The sequence below is a fragment of the Topomyia yanbarensis genome, chromosome 2, assembly GCF_030247195.1.
Source record: "Topomyia yanbarensis strain Yona2022 chromosome 2, ASM3024719v1, whole genome shotgun sequence".
In the NCBI taxonomy this organism is placed as follows: Eukaryota; Metazoa; Arthropoda; class Insecta; order Diptera; family Culicidae; genus Topomyia; species Topomyia yanbarensis.
The window spans coordinates 29455643-29478248 of record NC_080671.1 but is presented as its reverse complement, the minus strand read 5'-3'; the positions used below and the strand labels follow the sequence as shown (position 1 = coordinate 29478248).

Genomic DNA, 22606 nt, shown 5'->3' with positions numbered 1-22606 from the left:
AGGGGTTATATACACAGTTGTGACGATCAGTCTATCTTCTGACCTCGCATAAAGCAGAAGCAAAAAAAAAATCGCTACGCTATAGCAGGCTATAGGCACCAGTGAATCAAGCCAGCTTTTGTTCTATATCAGTGCACAAACAAATTGTATCGTTGCCCCGGCTGCGGAGTGAAATGAGTTTGTCAAATGAAACAAAAGCGCCCGTGCTACGGGATACGATTTCGATCGACTTTAATAAAACCACCACGGGATACCACGTGCACCGCAACTGTACTTTTCAAAATATTTTTTTTTTTTTTTCAATTTTTTGAGTTCCAACGAAATTACATACAGCAATACAACTACAGCAATTTCTCTATGAATTTTCCAACGTAAATTTATCTACAGCGCTCACACCGATTACAACGAAAAGAGCATTTACTGGATTACGAACTCACTTCTTTTCGAACCACACTAGACACAATAAATATCGATAATCTCAATAGCGAAGGTTTCTCATTAGTGAAAATATGCTATACCATTTGCTTATCAAAAAAGAATTTTTTTTTATTTACCAAAATCACCCGCTACGAATGATTCATCTTACGAACAGATCAGTAGATATGACATTAATTAGAGTTAACCGCCACGGTGTTACTTCAAAGTGATCGATACATACGTTTTCCACAGCAGGAATAGGAGTTATGGTTCTTTGCGGACCTACGATATAGAAGCAATCGAAAGGTTACATCGGCTTGATTTTTTTTTACTTTGATCAATTGTAGTCACCTATCTAGAGGAGAATGGATCTACATCAGATTTTGAAGACTGAATTATTTATTGTATGATGTTTTAAGACTCAAGTCACAGTGGAAAAAGTTATATTAAAAAAATAAACGCTTTATAAATTCATAACTTTTAGTCCTACAAGTTCAAGTCCTTCAACATAATTCTTCATTGCGAGCCTTTCTAAAACTTTGTCGAAGACATCAACTTTCTAGCTCTTCAGTATAAAAATATTTTTTTTAGTTCGATCACAATACGCCATGTCTGATTTTAATTTTGTCGGATTGTGGGGAACATTCGTATGAACAATTTCTTTAAAAACACCATGTGTTATTCGATGGTTTGACCTCTAGAGAATATTTTTTTGGCATTTCCGACCATTGTGCAGTATATCCAAAACGCGCTCCCAACTGCATACTCTAAGAGAGTGCTTGAATCGCAAATGTCGAACATTTTACTTAAAATCATTCTAAAGCTTTACCGATCTATGTAAACTAAAATAAATACATAAACTGAATTGAAACTTTGGTTTCATTTCGATAACTATAGCCAATTTACCAATTAATGTAAAGTGGCCTGGTGGTCATGATTTGTCTTTTCGTCATTTCCCTGAAGGGCAGAATTGGAGAAGTGATAAGGTTAGGGATAAGGAAAATAGCGACACAGAGAACATACGGAAGTATTCTTCACTCCAAAGGGAATAAAGACACTTCTCGATGAGCGGATATATCAACACCCCCGAGGGGATATTGAGATAACAAAACGACAACGCCTCCGAAGAGATATTATCATTCAAATTCGGTTTAAACCGATACAGGTTTGTAAACTATCATCGTAACATTTGAAAACCATAGTTCAGTTTATAACCTTTTTACGCTAGAAATCCCAGCGAACGGTCGTCGTTACTGCAAAAATACTGCAGCATTTTCTCTGTAAGCGACTTGGTTCTCAGAACTTCCCAGCAAACTGTCCACGAATCAGGATTACCGAACTCTAGCCTCATCAACACATCAGTACTCTTCAAACATTCCTTGGGATTCCACGGAATATAAAGGAATACCTTATTCTAGTGAAGGCTATATGGTTTGACAATAAAACGGAAGTCCCCTGCCTTCTCACTTATCTTCTTCAATTTCTATTTCAACCAGGTACAGCTTCGTTCGTTATCCGGAGAGAACCAAACAATACCATACCTAGCCAAACTCACTAAAACCGGGGATGATTGAGTTAGGAGGGATTGAAAGGAGACACCCGTGAAGATCTTTTAACAGATCACCCTTCACCACAATCGAAAAGTAACCTTCCTCCAATCTTGCTTGCACTCGATAAGTATTGAGACTCGAAGACTCTATACAATGAGCCGAAGCATTGTTGAAGAGAGCACCTCTGCAGTTCTGCTTCTTTTCTTTGATTTTGCTCAATTTGTTTCCCATTATTAAGGATTACGTTTCACGAATCTGGAAACTACACCTGATGTTGTGGGAAGTGACTCAATTTTCGATCCCCCGAAAATCCAAAAAAAGATCTACACGCATCAACGGTTTCATTAAAACGAGTGTGACTTTACAATTTAGCAAAGTCCACATAATTAAATCTAATTTTTCTACTGCTTATTCAAAATTGAATTATCACACAGTAGAACTGCAAGACTACTGTTTGCTACATCTAGGCGTTCAAATGATCAAAGACGATGCACTTATGATCAGATAACGACGGTTCGAGCCCGTTGGGTACAGTTATACAGTCAGAGCAGAGAGTTACATCTAACATCTCTTCTTCGCCAGATCGTGCAAATGTTGGGTAATTGGCTACATGCAGTAAATGCAAATTTGTACTGCTTAAACAGTCCATCAATTCGGTGCCTCTCAAATTGATATCTAAGCTGCCTCAAATTATGTGAACTACTAGAAAATACAAAACTTATAATCGCCTATAGCGAACCCCGAAGTGGGCATTAGTGACAAGACCATCATTTGAATCTCACGATTTGCGAAGAAACAAACGTCCACTGTGTAAGAGATACGCTTAACACAGCAAGGACAATACCCACGAAACTCCGTGCGCGGCCGGTATATTTTGATCATAACAGCCATTCAGTTCTCGGCATGGAGAAATACTTCGACTCGAGGACTCCTGTTTTCAGTCGTCTCTTACGACATGGGATCTGTACCCCAGGGATCAATTCTTGGCTGAGATACATCAACCCGCCGTATGCCACACGGCTGGTTTAGTCAGGAGAAAGAAAATAGACTGTTATCAACCTCCTAGTGGACCGCAGCCACATCTGTTGTTAGTCACCTCTTACGACATGGGAACAAACATTAAGGGATTACACCACAGTACAATTAAAAAAAAAAACTACAAGGGGCAGCCCTATGGGGTTGCACGAACTGTAGACGTAGGACTACACTAGTTAATGTGAAATATATAATTTCATAGTATAACCAATCAACATCGAATATTCCATGTTAAACAAAACCTTCTTGCTTACCAGGTCACTTTATTTGAAAGAGGCAATTGAACCCGATTTAACTTATTTGAGATCTCGAAAAAGAAGACAGAAAACTGTGACCAAATCAAACTAATATCTGGAGCTGTCTTAACTCTAAATGGGAATCTCAATCTGGAGAAATTTTGCAGACATTTCAAATGTGTGCAGTAAAAAACCCGAACCGAAAAAAAAGAAACGAAAAAAGTTATATATGAACATCGATGTAGTGCGTATTAGCAGAATCAAACTATGGAAGGCCGAGTGGAAATAATTGCAATCAAGGCATGGATCGAACGAAAATAATAAACCTTCGTTGCGCTTTCGATCGATTCGCGTAAATTTGTTTCTAAGGAAAGCTTCAGTCGTTCCGCAACGAAAGCACATGTTTCTATCAAGCACGCATGCAATGTAACCTCAGAACAAAGTAGGTGTGCCTTGGTATACACATTCGCCTCAAACATTGAACCCAAGCGAACGGTGTACAATGCTCGAATCAAACAGTTGTGTGAGTACATCGTGTGCGTACATGAATCTAGGATACACACCAAGCAACGCTAGCAATGATGGGTGGAGCGAAAGAAACAACTAGTGCCACGACACTTTGTTCACGAAAAAATCAATGATGCACAGAACCGGCAGACAACTGTTCAGGCATTTCGTATCGCGGAGTAAAAGCGAACTAGCTTGTTCGATTGCTATAAGTAGGTAGACAGACTATATATTTTTACAATAGAATCGCCTGCCCCAGCGTTTAATAGTGGTAGTACCGGCATCAAAATTGATACAGGCGAACTTGTGCACGTGTCGCGTTTGAGATTGTACATAAAATGGGTGTTTGAAACGAACACAGAACAAGGGAGAGCATGGTATTTGATGGTCGTTTGTTTGGACAAACTCAGTTGTCTGTTGAACGGCAAGCATTCTGTATCTCCAGAGTTAGTGTAACTTATTTTTACATTGATCCTAGTAGACAATAGCAAATTTAACCTTTTAGCCGAAAAAGAGCGGTTAGCCTTCTTCGACAAAGTTGTAGAGGAGAGCAATTTTATAAATTTTGCAGAACAGCTAATGTCTGTCACAGCAATCAATTTATCAGATTTCTTTATAACGAAACCCTTAAATTCTGATTTTTACTTATAACTTTTTTGTTTCTGATTATTCGCGTCAACAACGTTCGAAGGTATTCTCTATTATCACAAAACACGCAATTTTTCTGTAGAAACTTTGTAAAGTGCTATGGCTGATTTTGATTTTATTTTAGCCTGTTTTTGAACCCGTATTCAAGTTGTACACTGTTGAAACCTATATGTCTGGCCCTTCTAAAGTCGCATGAATGGCTCACTAAACGAGTAGGCGCTGGGTGTTCGAAGACGCTTTCGCGTGATTTTCTGAGTGGTGCGCACTCTGTGTAGTAGCACGTCCGACGGAAGATTAACATAGATATTGAATGATTTTCTAACAAAGGATGTACAATTTCATCTCGGTCCGATTTATAGTAAGAATTTTAACTTTAAGATAAGGAAGAAGATGTATAAAATTGCTGCATTCACTGCAGTACGAAATATTTGAAAATATCCAACCGGTTAATGCAGAAATTGTATGAAAATATGTATCCTTTTCTTTTTCTGTAGAGTGCCCACCCTGAATTTTAAATTTTAATGAGTTTTAAGGCGACGAAATATAGTGCATCTGCCCTCATTTATCAAGTCCACGAGAAACAAAATTTTTTAGGCAGATTTTCTAATTAACGCCGTGTAAATTTTATAATTAAGTTCGTTCATTAAAAATCGCGTCAACATAGATTTCAAACCTTAACAAATAGTAACTTAAACGCAAAAGATAAATATTACCATTATTCAGTAAGGTTGAAGTTTTGAACAATTCTACATAAGTTTTTCGATGCTTCGATATTTTGTTATTAAGAAGAAATACCAAATTTTTCGAATTATGTACACATGATAAATCGTAAACGTAACGGGTTTCGACGGGTACATTCGCACCCCTAGAAAAACTTTTAGCTGTTATAGAGCCGAATGAGTCCAACTTGAAGTCATGCAAATAAAATATTTTATTTGTTTATATGTTTATATAAAAATTAAGAGAAACGATTTCTCTTCTAACCAATTTTTAAATAAGGCTCAACAATCACGTTTTGATGACGGGTAGCACTGGCAAATCGCCTGGACGTGTTGTCGTTAACGTCCAATCTTTTCAAAGTTTTTCAGTGATATAAAATATATTGAACAGGAAAATGAAGTCAATCGCTTCGTAGGTAATTTTTCTTGTTGAGTTACGTGTTAGTAGGTTGAAATATCGCGAAAAAAGTGTAATTTTGCATACAAATTGGTCATCACAACTTTGTCATTGAAGTATGTGAAGCAAGACGCGAAAAAATACGCCCGTTCGTTCCGCTTGGCGCCTGCAGCGCCGCCTGGACCTGAGTAGCTGATGCAACATTTTCACGGATGGAGGAGAATTCTTCACAGAAATCTCATGAATTTATTTATTCAGAGTTGGTGAGATCGTTTCATGTCATTTTCATTAATATTTTCCTTTTTGTGAATACGTGCCAGAATCAAAAATATTTTTCATTCTGGGAGTGAGAATATATTGCAAATATCCAATTGTTACGTGGATGTATTCGTGCAGGGTTTATTGTATATGAAGGCGGCCTCAGAATGTACGTGTAGGAACAGGCATTCTTGAAATTGGTCGTTGGATGCACAGTAGCCTTTCATTTTCAGGGCTAAACATGTTAACATCTATCGATGAAAACAAATAAATTATTACATAGATGCAGACAAGTTTTTATTCCATAAAAGCACTGCCGGACAGTGGGAAATGGATTGTACACACACAAACACACACTGATAAGACAAATCGAAATTTTGGTTCTCTTTCCAGTGGCATTTTTTCGTCTTACTGAAAATCCGCGAACATTTTTCCAATCCAAGAAAAGGAAAATGACGAAACGTCAATAACTATCCTGGAATAACACCATTGAGTGCTCTCTCTAGCTGATGGTTATGGAACCACTTCAGGGTCGATTAACATGGCTTCCCGCCTGGGCGCTGAACAGCGGCTAACCTGCAGAATTTTGCATCCTATATAAGATAAAGTATGGAAGGTCGCGCTCAAAGTGATATTATTTACACCAACCTATCCGTTCTTTTTCATATAACAATGGATAAAATGGAGAAATTTGTAATCATCTGTAGTTTTTGCAGCTGTTTCGATCCTAGCTCTCAGATCGAGATATAATGATTGTCATTGGAGATTGCCAGGTACTTATTTTTAAATCAGGAATAGTGTAGAGAAGCTACTTGGGACCGTTTATGTTTCTGCTTTACTTCAATGACATGTGATTAGTGCTAATAACATCCCGCCGCACGACGAGTGACAAAACCCCGAAAATCAATGTCTTGTTATTCTTTTGTAAATATTTATTTTATTTTTCTCTAAGTTTGAATAAAGGTATCTCAAAATTATACTATAACATATTGACATATGAAAATGAAATGGATGATTTTCGCATTTACGTAGTAAATCACCTTTCATTCTTAAAGGAATTTCACCAAAAAAAAAATAAAGTCGAAATACCTGTACTTCTATATAGTAGCGCATATATTCCAATACAGTGAAATAAAACATATTGTATTTCATCAATAAGAACGACGCCATATTTGACGAAAATTGCTCTATACATTACATTTAATCAGGAGTTCGGTCTCAACCGGTACAGAATTATTGGACATTAGAAAAACTGCAAAAAAATGTATGATTTGAAGCATACAGCAGAAATGATTTTTTAAAATAGGGGGTTTTACGGACAAAATATCCCCAAAACTAACTTCCGCATTCTTCAAGAAACAGATGTATTCTCATTCAAAAACTAAGATTGCTCCCTTTAAAAATGTATGATGTGTAATTTTCTAAAGGCTAGTTCGAAAGTTCTAGCATTTAATGTATTTTCCTCTAATATTTTCCCAAAGAGCCAATGGCCAAAAATTTAATTGAAGTGAACGGGAGTCAAACTATGTGGTATTTGGCAAAAAAGCTTCAAAAAAGCTACAAAACAGACTTAACAGAAAAATATTAGGACTTAATTTGGTAGAAAATTATAGTAAATTTGAAAGGAAGTACGTGAAAAAAAGTTATGTAGCATACTTTTTGAGAAAGAGTTCAATAAAATTGACTGCAGAAAAATTCACATTGAATTTACACAGCAATCAAAGAAGACTGAAATACAATGTTGATGAACGAATGATAGAATAATAATTTTGGACGCTTTCATACATTTGTATTCTTTACTGCCAATTACTCCAAATTCGTTTGGTTTGATGAAGAAAATTATATTATTTGGGTTGTGTTTAAGTCCCAGCATAATTAGTTCATCTCTAATTCCTTTAAATTAGTCAAAATTCACAGTTGAAAAATTGATATCGAAAACGATTCATAATTCAACGAATCGAGAGAAGTGTTGCACTTTTAAATTGGATTTAAGAGTACAAATTTATTGTTTTTAAACGTAATTACCGGTAATTACCGCAACCGCGACAAACCCTATCTGGGGAGAAGGCACAATCGATTAAAAGGTGATGGTGATCCCCTTTGAACTGTATTGGTTTTTTACTCGCTTGATATGGTCTCCCTATCTAATGTAACCGCAGCAACAAACCTGTAACTCCGAATTCATTTGAAATCAGGTTTGTAAAAATCGATCATCACTTCGCTTACAAATAGGTTTGACATTAACTTCGAAACTTGGCAAGTACCCCGGGGGCATTAAGGACCGCCATAAATGGTCAATGTGGTCAAGCTACTCTTACAACAATAATTAAATGCTTACAAAAACCGATCCTGATCTGCTAGTACTGAAAACGTCATTTTACATCATCTTCCATCTAGTTTCCGAAATGTAATTCTTGCTATTAATCAAGCTGAATTTTTGCCTCAACTTTACGCAATTTCAAAAAAAAATTCAGCATATGTTCGGTGAGCAAGTTTATGTATTATGGACAATCCACCTGTTTAAACTCAGCTTCCCATTCGAAAAATTGTCCCCAATCCATATTTTGAAAAATCTCTCTGAAAAGAACTCATAATAATTCAGGCAATATTTTAATTTTATATTGACGTAATTCGATAACTATGGGATCTCGGCTAAGAGATAAGTTAGAAGATCCCACAATTTTCCAAAAGTCCTTATGGCGCTAAAAAAAATTGATTATCAATGTAGTGATTAGATAATTTTTTTCCAATAATTTATTGTTAACAATTTTCCTTTTTTTTCTTTCCAGTTCGACAACGTCAATTCCTGTCTCAACGTCCTGAGACAGCATCAGGTTGGCGGGCTCGATTCCATCACCCCAAACGACATCTCCAGTGGACGGCTGAAAGCAGTGCTGCTGCTATTTTTCGCCCTCAGTAAGTTTCTACCGCGCTACCAGCAGATGGCGGCGATGGTGCAAAATTCTATCGAGAAACTCACCACCGCTGTACGATTGTGTCTCTGCTAATTTTTACTTCTCTCTTTTTGCTGTAGGTCGATATAAACAGCCGATACGGCAGAAGACAGCGCCAGTCGGATACATTCATCAGCAGCAGACGACGAAAGTTGAAATTCATGCACCGCCAGCCGATATGACCAATCGGTAAGTTTGATTTGGTTTGAGCGGGTGTCTTTGATGGTTTGGAACTCGAATGTTTAGATCGAGCAGTCAGTGATTGGTTGCTTAATTTTCCAGCTTGGTGTGTTCGAGATTCTTTTGGGATAATTTCAAATATTCGATTACTTGCTTTCATCAATGATCAATTGTCAATCAATTGTTAACAACTTTTGTAGAACAAAATCAGGACTATCAATCGATAAAAAGAGAATTATATTAAACCACTTGTTTTTGACATATAATTCATCAAAAATACGTGCAAGTAAAAAAACCCAGAATGTATTTTATTGGATTTTTCCTACATTTCCACAATTTTCAATGTGACTTTAACAGTTTGGGTAAATTTTTGTAAGCGAAATTGAATAAGCTTTTACTGCATACAAAACGACGTGAATTCAAGATTTTGAAGATTAAGGGTAGGATTAATAATTATTAATTTTTAATTCAGTCATAAATATTAATCAAATTTAATGAACTCAATAACGATTCATTTAAAAACGTTTTGTTTAAAAATATATTTTTTAAATGCTCTATAAAAACTTACAATTGGTTTCAGTTACATTTTGCTGTTCTATTTAATATGATTAACGTTCAACTTGTCGAGAATCTGTATTCAAACGCAAAACATTTCAAGAACTCCTCCCAAACCCCTCCCCTTCCATCAATTAACTCCACAAACAAGTAATCTGTTGATCGAAACTTCATCGGCAAAATGACTTGTCAAGTGATTCGAACGACTGGCGACGAACAGCCATCTTCGTCAACAATGAATTCCAATTTATTCAAACAATGGACCAATAATGACCAAAACTGCCTCGGTCACCCCCTCTCAAAAGCAGTGAAAGCAACGATAATTTGATCCCCAGACGCATCGATAATGTTTTCCTGTTCAACGATTCCTTTGGGGGGAAAACTTCCCCAAACAAAACGATCAGAACATGCGGAGAAAGAACCCATCAAAGTCAGCGGGGAGTGAATGCATAAGCAATCGGGCAAGCAGCATGTAGCTTCTTTTTCTTACGCGCTTTTGTCATCTTTTCTGCTGTAAACGATTACCACCCACCTGCCTGCCTGCCTGCCCGTCAGAGTGGGTGGGGTCGGGGGACAAACTGCATTTACCGAAAATCAAATACCGTGTCTGCTTGGAAGCAGTAAAATCCTCGAACCAGAAACAGCTGCGTTTCATCACCTACTTTGATGCTGCGGCTGGTTCGTTTTTGTTTGGGGACCAAACAAGTAAAACATCACCACTGAGAGCATCTAAAGCATAAATTGAGTTTCGGCCGAGGCCCCCGAGGGGCTGAAAATGTTCTGGAGCTCGGGGAAGCTAATCACCAGAAGTGCGAGGGCTGGAGTTTTACTCAAAAGGGGAGAGCAAATCATCAAAGATTTTTCCGATGTTGGGGAGAGGGCAGTTTTGGAATGGAATTAGATTTAAGCAGATAAATTGGTTTGTTTTTGCGCTCTTGCGCAGGGGTGACAAATAAGCAATTACAAAATTCGATTTGTTTGAGTGATTGTTATTACGGTAGATTGATCCTGGGTATTGTGATTGCTCCCTAAGAAAACTAAGTTTAAAAATTGTCCAGCAAGAGCCCTTCATTGATCCAACGTCTTATTTGATGTCCAACGAGGCAATTTCAATCAAATTTCCATAGAAATGAACAATAATGAAAATTTGGAATTTAATGTTTCTTGTTCCACTCATTAGCGGGGTTGCCACTATTTTTCAAAGAATATCTGGCAGATCATCTAAAAATGTCTGGCAAACTCTGTCACTTAACAGCGACCTCAAAGTTATCGAAATTTATCAATCAATTTTTGATAAATTTGGGAAAATATGCCTGAAATTTCCAAAATGTGCAAACACTTCTATAATTCAAAAACCTGGCAGAATGAGAGGTTTGTCTTTTCATCTGGAAGCTGCAAAAAACTCTGGCTGTGCCAGATAAATCTTGCATAATGGCATCCCTGCTCATTAGTAACTAACGCCAGCTTGCTGTCAGTTACACGACGTATCAAAATTAACACCAAATTGGCGTCAGTTAGACACTAAATCCAAGACCCGTTTTTATCAGTCTCATGGTGTATTTTAGGCTGACAAAATGGGGACATTGACTAAATCGGCAAATTTTCTTTTTCTTTATAATACACTGAAGCTGTTAAAATATTCTTCCCGTCGCTTGATGTAGTCTGATAACTATTTTTGATTATTAAATATATTAAATAATTTCTTTTAAAGGGGTTTTCTAGCGTAAAATTTAAAATTTTTATTTTTGCATATTTCCAGTTTCATGATAAGGAAAACATGCTCAAGAAAGGATTTACTCGAATTCAGTCTCGTTTGTCTGCTAGAGCCCATCAAACATATGTTAATATTTGGCTGATAAAATCGGGTTTTCAATGTATTATAATAGATATTCAGTATTCGAAGAAGTTTCTTGTGAACGACTGTAGAACGACTTTGTTTCTACTACAGACACTTCATACACAGACTAGCGAAGTGTCAAAAATTGCAGCCAAACGAGCATGAGGGTTTTGAGAGGGGAAGTTCAAGAGGAAGCTCACGCAAAGCTTCCGTGATGCCAGTTGACATCCATGGTTGCTAGTTTTACTGTTTTTCTCTCCGCTAGTCTGTTAAATAAAGTGTCTGTAGTTTCTACCTACTTGAAGTCAGCGGCGTAGCCAGAACATCGGATTTTTTTTTTGATGTGTCTCTATATGTAAGCCGTGGTCTATCTGATAGTAAGTTGATGTTAGTTACTGACGAGTGGAACACAAAACATTAAATTCCAGCTTTTCAATGTTAGGTTTGGTGCCCTTCACACACAAATTTGGTTTACTGTTTTTATCTTGGGTCACCGTTCGATTCTCTTTACAGGTTTCGGTTGATGTTGTTCGGTGAAAGAATATAATAATATAATACTTTTTCGTCTTTTTATCATTTCAATTTTCCAGTTTATCAAAATTTTCTGGTTCGTCCATTTTTTAATTTCTCTATGGTTATTTTATTCTTGTTTTTTTATATATACTCCTCCAGTTTTATCCATTCTTAACGTTATTATTTATTTTTTCTATTGCTTTAAATATTTTTATTAATGATTTTAATGTTAAATAAATTTTATTTTTCTTGATTTATCGAGTTTTTCAGTTTTATGCATTTTTGCCTTTCTCCTATACTGCCCATAAAAGCATAAGAGTCCCATATTGAAAAACAGCAAGCCGAGAAAAACACTATTGAAGATTTACATTCTCATTGAGCCTTATGGATGGGACAACCATGTTTTGGTATTTTTTCGGTATTTTCATAACAAACCATGTAATCTTATTTGTTCATAATGATTCAGTGGTGATACAGAATACAATCCAACAGATAACTCATTTTCGTCAAAAATCCATATGGGACTCTTATACTTTTATGGGCAGTATATAAAGGTTATGCAATCACTCTGAACATCGTCAACGTAATCCCGGCCCAAATGTCTGTGTGTACATACGCACATGTGTGTTTTTTTTTATAGTTAGGTTAAAAAAGCTTCAAAAGCCTGGCCTGTTGTGTATTGGCACTGTGTGGGACTCACGACTCACGTTCGTGCCTAACCACTAAAAACATTCCTTACTTTTTACGCCCTTCTTCCCCACGGAACTACGTCATCGTATTACTTCGTGGGGGGAGGGGGTTCGTTGCGCTTTCGTCGCACCTCTTTCTGTTGCTCTATCTCGGAGCCTCGCTTGGTTCATGGAGTGGCACGACCTATGAGCTTTGATTTAACTCTCGATTCCTCTCCTGCTTCTTGTCTCCATCCATTACGTCGCCGTTTATTTCTCGTCCCTGTGGTGAGCCGTTTAGGTGCTGATTCCCTGAGCCATTCAGCTCATGTTTCCGTGAGTCATTCAGCTCCCGGCCTTATCACGATCCGCTTGGATAGTGCTCAACGGTGAACTCATCCTACTCCGACCAATAGTTCCCCGACGGAGTAATTTCCCTCGACACCGATACCCACTTTCTTGAGCCATTTAGCTCTACTAAAAACTTCCAGCTTTACCGCTCATCCTACTCCGATTGAGAGTTCCCCGACAACGGAATTTCTTTCGTTACCGGTGTTTGTTTCGTGAGCCAATTAGCTCCCCTTTTCGTCATGATTCAGTCGGGTAGTCCACGGCGCCGAATCAGCCCTGTCGTGAATTCCCCGGCGGCAGCCCGCTCCCGATGCCGATGTACGTTTTTGTGAGCCAATAAGCTCCCCGCCTCGTCTACTCGGTCTAATCCCCGGCGGTGGACCTAGCCTACTCAACGGCCAGCCAGCAGATGCTGAGGTCAATCCAGCGATTCCGGGTAGAGCGTAGCTTCCGGTTCACTGGCGCTCCAACGACCCTGGCTATTCGACGCGGTCTACTCGGTCTAATCCCCGGCGGTGGATCTAGCCTACTCACGAGCTACCCGGTAGAGTGTCGAGGTCGGTCCGGCATTTCCGGTGAAGCCTGATGTCCGATTCGCTGGCGCCCCGACGATCCGAGCCCAGTGCCACATCGCGTATTCATGTGTGTGTGTATGTATGTATGTATGTGACCAAAAATAAGCACATCGGTTACTCGGAGATGGCTGAACCGATTTCATCAAACTTAGTCTCATATGAAAGGTACAACGTTCCCATAGGCTGCTATTGAATTTAATTAAATTCCGAGTTCCGGTTCCGGAGTTACGTGTTTAAGAGTGCGGACGCACAGCAAATTCACATTTTTGCCTTTCTCCTATAGAAAGGTTATGCAATTACTCTGAACATTGTCAACATAATTCCGGCCACTTACATAGGTTTTCTGTATTTTAACATGGTCGTAGTTAGGGGGATACGGTGAGGGGCACCCCCTACATCACTCACCACCCATCTGTTTGGTAGAAGCGCCAATGAACTGATACGAAATGGTTTTTAGAAAATTTCATTTTTACATTTAACGATTTGTTAACAGGGGTGGCATTCCGGATCTCGATTCGAGTGACTCGATTCGAAACGTTTTGAAGTCGTTTCGATTAAATTGTGGCATTACGTATCGCATTCGACCAAGCGTTCGAGCTTGTTAGATTGCGGTACTTGATTTCGACCTGTTCGAGCGGAAACTGTCAAATAAGTGTATACACTGAGAAAAAATTTTTTTTTAATCTGCTACGAATAAGTTTCATAAAACCAACCTTGGTAAAATATGGGAATTATTTTAATTTATTTAGTTTTTAGTTGCCTGTTATCGAAATATATATGGATAAGTTTCGCAAATATAACATTTTTTTCTAGTACACTATAGGGATGAACACTTTGAAATAAAATCAATGTTGTCAAACATCGATCCAAAAATATCCGATGTAATATGGAAATACGATTTTTTTCCTTTTATGCAGGAAAAATAAACTTACCCTTTCCAAAAATATTTATACTACATAAAACAATTGATAAAAGAACGGATCATTTTGTTTCATTCACTAAAAATAGTTTAGACATCGATGATAACTTTTATGTACCGTACGGGCCAATTAATGTCAGATTTACAAATAAAATTTTAGTTCATTCCAATTTTTTTTACTTGCATTCTTTATCTAAAAATATTTAACAGGTATTTTTGTTGTGGCTGAATAAAATATTTACTTCAAGGTATGAGCTTTCAACTTTTGAAGTTAGAAAAATTGAACATTTTTCAATCGCTGTTAGCTTGGAAAGTGTTTGATGCATGAAAAAATATTAAATATAAAAAGTTGCATTTTCGAATGAGCTTGCTGCAAAAATTTAAAGTTGGATCATTTTTTTTTGCTTTTTTTTCTTCAAATAATAAAAATCATGTTAAAAATATTGTGTAAGAATTTTGCAGTGGAACTCAAAATGTTTTGTGAGATATTACAATTATAACATTAAAAAGGGCAATTTTACATTAAACGTCATGTTACGGGCCAGCTTTAATTGAAATACCTCGTAAAGTAATAAGGTTCTCAATATAATTATAAATGTTTTCATAGAATAAAAACTGCTTTAATCCACCTAGAGGGGCAATTGTGCCTTTCTCATTTCTCCAAACTATGATATAATAGGTGGTTCGTACAATATAACATTATGGAAATGTCTTTCATTCTTATTACACTTGGTAAGTACCGTAAACCGGGGTGACATTGATTACTTTTCGAAGTAATCATTACATATTTTTAGAAGCAACACATTTTTTTCAAGTTTAATATTTTTAAACCATGTTCTGATGTATGGAGAACAAGATTGGATGGTTTTACCTAAAATTCTCCGCTTCCAGCTATTTTTCCAAATTTCAAATTGAAGTCCGTTTTCGTATTGCGGGGTGACTTTGATAACTTGCATGTTCACCCACATTAAGTTATTGATGTCAATGTTTTTCATTCAAAAGTTTGTTTAAACTAATTCTGGAAAGATACTCATTGTTAAATAGATGTTAATCGGTATTATACAAAGTATTTCAATATACTGTAAAATTCGAGTAACCAAAATTCGTATAATTTGTGTCCAACTAGAATAAAAGATTCTGAAAACCTTTAAAACTACTAAAATTGTTTTATTTTAGTGCTTTATCAATGTACAAAAACTTTCATCCATTTTAACACGTTGGACTATTGAACAATAAAAAAAGTTTTAGCTTAAAAAAATTTGAAATAATTGCCAGCTAGTTTCACAAAAAAAAAATGTATTAAAAATAAAAAAACTCTTAAAAGTAAATTTGGTACATCCCACTCTAAAGGAAAATAAAATCTCGCTTGTAATTTATTACTCTTGCTCAAATCTGAGATTTATATGTTTTATAAAAAATAGACACTTTATGAAACTTCGTAAAAATAAGGTAAAGTCAAATTTCGGTTTTTTGTAGTTTTTGTACCCAAAACCGAACAATATACTCAAAAAGTATAAAAAATCAGTATTTTATAAGTTTAGAGTGAAAATCGTTTTAAATTAAAATGTTTCGGTAGACTATTCTGGTTTAATAAGCGATCTACGAAAAAAATTCCGAGTGATCAAAGTCACCCCGGTTTACGGTATATAAAAGAGCACCTTTTTGCATTCATCGCGGTATCGGTTTAAATCGGAGTTTTTTATGTGATCGCACTCCACAACCCGTAACTCCGGAGCCGGAAGTCGGATGGAGATGGAATTTAATATCGGTTTCCGGGGACGCAACACCTTTCATTTGAGACTAAGTTGATCAAATCGGCCTAGCCATTTTAGAGAAACCAATATAACCGTTATTCTGAATTTGGATGCTTCCGGATCCGTTGATGGTGGCCAGTGTGGCCAAAGAGACTTTGAATGACTGTTGGTGACCTAGATCTACAAATTCAACAGTTGTTTTTACATTTTGGAAAAAATTTCACCTTTTTACATTCATCGCAGAATTCGTTAGAATCGGGATTTGCTGCGTGATCGTACGTATCACCCTGTAATTCAGGAACCAGAACTCGGATACATGCAAAATTCAACAGCAGCTGATGGACCTTTCATTTAAAATCAAGTTTGTCAAAATCGGTTCAGCCATCTCCAAAAAACCGATGTGGACATTTTGTGAACAAATCCGCACATACACACATACATACATACATACATACATACACACACACATACACACATACACACATACACACATACATACACACAGATATTTTGCGATCTCGGCGAACTGAGTCGAATGTTATATGAGACTCGGCCCTCCGGGCCTCGGTTAGAAAGTCGGTTTTTGGAGCAACCGCATAACCTTTCTATATGAGAAAGGCAAAAGAATAATATTTAATTAGCTTAACTAGCATGAGTTCAATGTTATCTTCATGTTATTATTATTGAAATGTTAGTGGAATGGGTATAAAAGTGGAGGGAATGGGGGTTAGTAGAGTGGGAGTGGAGGATGCGTCAGAAACCCTTCATCTTATTTCGGTATACGGGGTGGATGAAGGAAATGCGGGCGTGAGGGTGGTCCAAGGGGAGGGGAGTGATGAAGGAGGGAGGTGTAAGGGCAAGGCGGGGGTGAGGGGCGACGCAATGCTGAACTGCATATTTTGCCTTCCATTTGAGACTTGGTTTGAGAAAATCGGTTCAGTCATCACCGAAGAACCGATGTGACTTTAATTGTGGAATATGCCCGGAATTCCGGACTTCCGGAATCGTCGATAGTGGACAATATATTCAAAGAATGTTTGATTGGCAATCAGTGATCTAGATCTGCGATTAGAAGTAATTTGGTGACCATTTCAATAGTTTTTAGCCTCTGAGGTATTACGATTGTACCGATTTATATGGGAAATTTCAGTGTATCTTTACTAACACCCCTGTAACTCCGGAAGCAAGAGTCAGTACCGAATGAAATTCAGCAGCAGTCAATGGTATTACTGTATCTTTCATTTGAAATCAAGTTTGTAAAAATCGGTAGAGAATTCGTTGGGGAGTGGGTGTGATATTAGCTTAGGAACTTGGCGGGTTCCCCGGGGGCGTCATGAACCGTCATAGGTGGCCAATGTGGTCAAAGCTGCTTTGACTGATCATTAGTGATCCAGAGCCGCAAACTAGAGTAATGTTACATCAATTTTAATATGTTTTACATCATTTGAACATCATGGTGGTACCAGTTTATATGGGAATTTGCTGTGTGACCGCACTCTTCAACCCGTAACTCCGGAACCAGAAGTCGGATCAACTAAAAATTCAATAGCAGCTTATGGGAGCGTTATACCTTTCAGATGAAACTAAGTTTGCGAAAATCGGTTCAGCCATCTCTGAGAAAATTGTGTGAGTTTAAATAACACACACATACACACACATACACATACACACACATACATACACACACAGACATTTGCCGATCTCGACGAACTGAATCGAATGGTGTATGACACTCGGCCCTCCGGGCCTCGGTTGAAAAGTCGATTTTTACAGTGATTGCATAGCCTTTCTTTATATGAGAAAGGCAAAACTATATCAATTTTTTATTGGTGAGCGCATTCGAAAACGCACATTTTTACATTTCTTATAAAAGAAATGTATAGAATTCGCTCAAACTTTCAAGATTTTTTCCGAGGCCCGAAGGGCCGAGTCTTATATACCAATCGACTCAGCTCGACGATTTGGGACAATGTCTCTGTGTGTGTGTGTGTGTCTGTGTGTGTGTGTCTGTGTGTGTGTGTATGTAACGGACAAATTCTCATTCGTGTTTGTCAGCAATGGCTGAACCGATCTTATCCAAACCAATTTTAAATGAAAGAACTAAAAAACAGTATGAACGCTATTAATTTGTTTTTGATTCTGATGTTTAGTTTCCAAGATATGAATGTTTGAATGCGCAAAAATGGCGTTTTTAGCAGTTTTTTTAAATTTTCTGCCGAAATTGACAATATAGATTTAAAATTTATATGTTTTTAGACAGCTTTAACAAATACCTTTCGAACAAGCTATAGATTGTTGAAATCGGACTATTATCAAAAGAGATATTTAACGTTAAATGCGGACGAAAGATTTTGATCATTTCCCATTCCCAGAATTATGACCAAAAACATGTAATCTATTATTAACGCCAAAACGGCTTATTTTAGGTCAATAGTATCTTCGAAGAATTTAATGGAGGCAATATGTCCTTTCTTTTGGTATTGTGCTTTTGCTGATTAATCCCCCTATGAGTGAGATATTTTCTCAAATTTTCTTGAAAGTGATTATATCGAAATGATGTCTTCAGCAAATTTGTAGCTCTTACTTTTGCGAATAACTTTACTGAAGACTTCAAATATCTATTTTGAATACTTTAAAAGTTATGGCTTGTTGTTTGTTGATTACTCTTTGTCGCCTATTTATTGTTCATTATAGTAATAATCCATTGAAATAAGCCAAACATTATTTCGATAAAACGAATTTTTTATTTCATTTTACTATCTACAACCGCTAGAAATAATCACCGAATACTTCCAAGTTGTCTGGAAGGAACTTGATAACTTATCAGTACAAAAATGTTCATTTGTGCGAACCTTCTGACTGCAATTTTTCTAACTTATTACCATCAGATCGATCTGAAACATATCGGAAAATGAAAAGCGAAATAAATAACTCCAAGCAACGGCGTAACCAAGAAAAGGTTTTGGGGTTTAACACCATACAACCCCCCCCCCCACACACACAACACCCAAAAAAAAAATATTGGATTGAAGTTGAAAATTTATTGATGCAGACTGGTTTAATTCAATATTACAATAACAATTATCTGATCCGTAGATTGATAACCTGTTGTTGTAAACATCATGAGGACTTTTGATAAATTGTCGGAATGGGGTCCTGATATGTAACTGATCTCTTGGTCTTGATTTCACAGTTGTCTAATAGCATCAATATCAAATTCCTGCCTGAAAACATTCCAATAGAAAATTACAGAGTTCTGTAATCAATCATAGTCCTCAGATTTCTTTTCAAATTGAGCTCGTTTTTGTAGAGATGTACTGTAATAAGGGTCTTTATTTAATAGGAAGAGAAGTTAAAATTGATTTAATGTCTATGAAACATAGAACTGCTCACCAAAAAAATGCATAACTTTCAACATTTGCCAAAAATGTTTTTGCCTTTCTCATTCACTCTAAAATTCGTCAATCTAATCCCGACCCGGAGGGCCGAGTGTCATATGCCAATCGACTGAGTTCGTCGAGATCGGAAAATGTCTGTGTGTGTATGTATGTGTGTATGTGGAAAAAATGTGACATCTGTTTCTCAGAGATGGCTGGATCGATTTGCACAAAGTTAGTCTCAAATGAAAGGTACAATTTTCTCAACGGCTGCTATTGAATTTTTTATTGATTGGACTTCCGGTTCCGGAGTTACGAGTTGAAGAGTGCAATCACACAGCAAATTCCCATATAAACTGAAATGAAAAATTTTCAAAATCAAATTTGTATTTTTGATGCCAAATGACATTATAATGCATGAAACATTGAGATTTGATGTAAACTCGAAAAAATAACGTTTGACAAAAATTGTTTTTTTTGGACTTTGGTACTTTTTTGCTCTGTTACTATTTTCTGAAAAATCAATTCTGCATAATTTTAAAACTTCAAAAATTACGGTTTCGGAATTATGCCGTTTAGACATTAAGATCGATTTTCACCAAACCCCCACCAATTGTAAAATTGGTATTGTAAAAAAACGTAAGGGCGATACTTCAATGCTGATAGGTGGGACCGAAAAAGTAAACAATCGCCAAAGGGACTATATACTATATATACAATCATTTTGTCAATTTCAATAGCAAACACAAATTTTAATTTAATAATTTCAAATACTTCATGAAGTTTTGGGTTTCGATCACTGAATCATGCAATCTAGGATGTAAAAAACACAATAGTTCTTAAATAGGAAATAAAACCAAGTCTGGAAATATGCACTATTGATTTTCTTTGAACGGTGGGTTTTTTCAAGAAAAAGCGTTGATTTCTTAATTCTCAGTCGCGTAGGAAATTTGAGTAAAGTATAAACTTCAAATCGATTCAAAAGAATTCGATTTTTTTGGCTCAGTACAATATACATAACCCCTTTAGAAAAATCAGTTTTCCCACCACAAAGCATTGATTGAGGAATTTAGATATTTTATTAACAGAGCATTAGCAATAATTCGTTGGTATGTCTATTTTATGGGCCATTTTTTCGCTTTCCCATTGATTTGGTTTGAGATTTCTAGCACTGATGTTGTTCTATGCTGATTTGAGCGATTCTCTGAGTCCTGCCACTATCCCATGTAGTATGTGTTATCAAAAACATCGCGAAGCATCAAGTTCTAAATGTTCTTAAACGATATAATATCCGAAGAGATTGATAAGAGTTATAAGAAATGTCTCATCACACTGTTAGGTGGATTAAACACGTTTTTTATTAATAATCAATTTTTCCGTACAACTAGGAGTTTCCGAGTTATCAGTGGTTGAAAAAAGGTCCAATTCATAAAATTCAAAAACTCATAATTTGAAAAAAAAAAAAAAAAGCTATCGTATTCAGCCAAAACAAACAATAGATGTCAATTATTTTGTGCTAAGAATGCAAGAATTTTTTTTTTGGTAGGAATTAAAGTTGTGGTTGTAGATTTGACGTGGAATAGCCCGTACATTAAATATGTAGAACAACTCAACTTTTCGTTCATCAAGATGCCATTTTTTCAGTTCGTGAATTAGACGAAACGAACTATTTACAATGCACGAGAATGCTTCGTTGCAGAAAAAAAGTAATAATTTTGTTCATCGTATAATAATTTTATTTCCACCTAAGAATTTTTTTAGTGTAAACAAAATTGCAGTTTGTTTTGTTTTTTTTCCGATGAGCGTCAAATTCACAGAATAAAAACCTGTTTTAATCCACCTAGCGGTGCAATTGTGCCTTTCTCATTTCTCGAAACTATGGCACGGAGGCTTTTTATGTTCAACATAATTGTGGAAATGTCCATTACATTCTTAGTACATTTTGCACTTATACACAATGGCATGCCAGCCACGAACTTGATGAGCTACGTGTCGACGGTGAAACACTTGAAACAAAAAAGATGGGTGGGTAATGTCTGCGACATAACCGGAGAGATGTAGAATACATAAGGAACACGTTCTTTAAATATTTTGATACTCATTGGAATTTTCGGACAAAAGGTGATTTGGGCGAGGAATATTTCAAATTATTCTTTACAAAAATAATGGTGGTCCTGAAAAGGACCGGTTTTGTTGGCGTTGTTGGCCTTGGTGAGGGAGATGGCTAACGATGAAATTAATTGTTAGCATGAGGAAGTCGCGTAGTACTGGCCAATGGAAGAACAGATAATAATTGATTCCTGAAAATCAATTTTTCTTTATTCATGTAAATTATACATACTTACAAATCTAACAGAAGATTCCTGATCATATTTCTGAATCATTAGTGCGAACATTGTGTAATTTGGTTAAGTACAATGAAAGTTACAAACTTTCCAAACTCGACCTTCTGTTCCTTCAGAAATATTGAAATGGGGTGTCTATATTAAACCGTTAGTCGTGGTCACAATAAAAAAAGATGGGTGGGTAATGTCTGTCACATAACCGGAGCGTCGTGATTTCAATTCGAGACGTTAATTTAAATCTAATAATATTCAACAGAATCACGTTTGAATGGGAAATTTTCAAATAATTCTCTATGGTAATAATGGTGGTTCTGAAAAGAACCTTTGGTATCGGCGTTGGTGTTGATGGTGATGCGCTGGATCGTTGGATATTTTTGGCATGATAGTTACGTGCCTGGCGAACTGTTTTGTAGCCTCGAACAAAACGACAAAACTGGCTTCTTCGGGTCCCATTACGGCTGAACTTTATAAGCTTAGCTCGACTTTGAAATCTTGCACAATCTCACGAATCAGACACTAGTAGGGCCATTTTGTTTGCTACTAGCACGGAGCTGCACAAAAAAACCATTTAATGCAGTTAGTTCACGGAGGCTGCCAAAAAGCTTGAATAGAAGCATGCGACTTCAACGTTTCTCTTAAACACATGCAATTGAAGCAACACTGATCATTAGAGGGATGGTGAGGGAACACGCACATACGTTTTGGTAATACTGATAATAACAGTAGAAAGGAATGGAAAAGCAGTGCACGAAACGAGCGAGAGGATAATTTAAATTTTTGTTCCGTGTGCAAGCTACTTCTTTCCACACAA

The 22606-nt window shown here is 36.7% G+C and overlaps 1 protein-coding gene across 1 annotated transcript in view; it reads left to right on the top strand.

Moving 5' to 3' along the window:
- Positions 1 to 22606, top strand: part of LOC131679377 (protein sickie-like) — a 228088-nt gene that overhangs the window by 46945 nt on the left and 158537 nt on the right. Inside the window, exons 2-3 of the mRNA XM_058960090.1 lie at positions 8557 to 8683; positions 8802 to 8910. Of these exons, the coding sequence (XP_058816073.1) occupies positions 8900 to 8910 (11 nt within the window). The 5' untranslated portion in view covers positions 8557 to 8683; positions 8802 to 8899. The remainder of the gene's footprint in view (positions 1 to 8556; positions 8684 to 8801; positions 8911 to 22606) is intronic.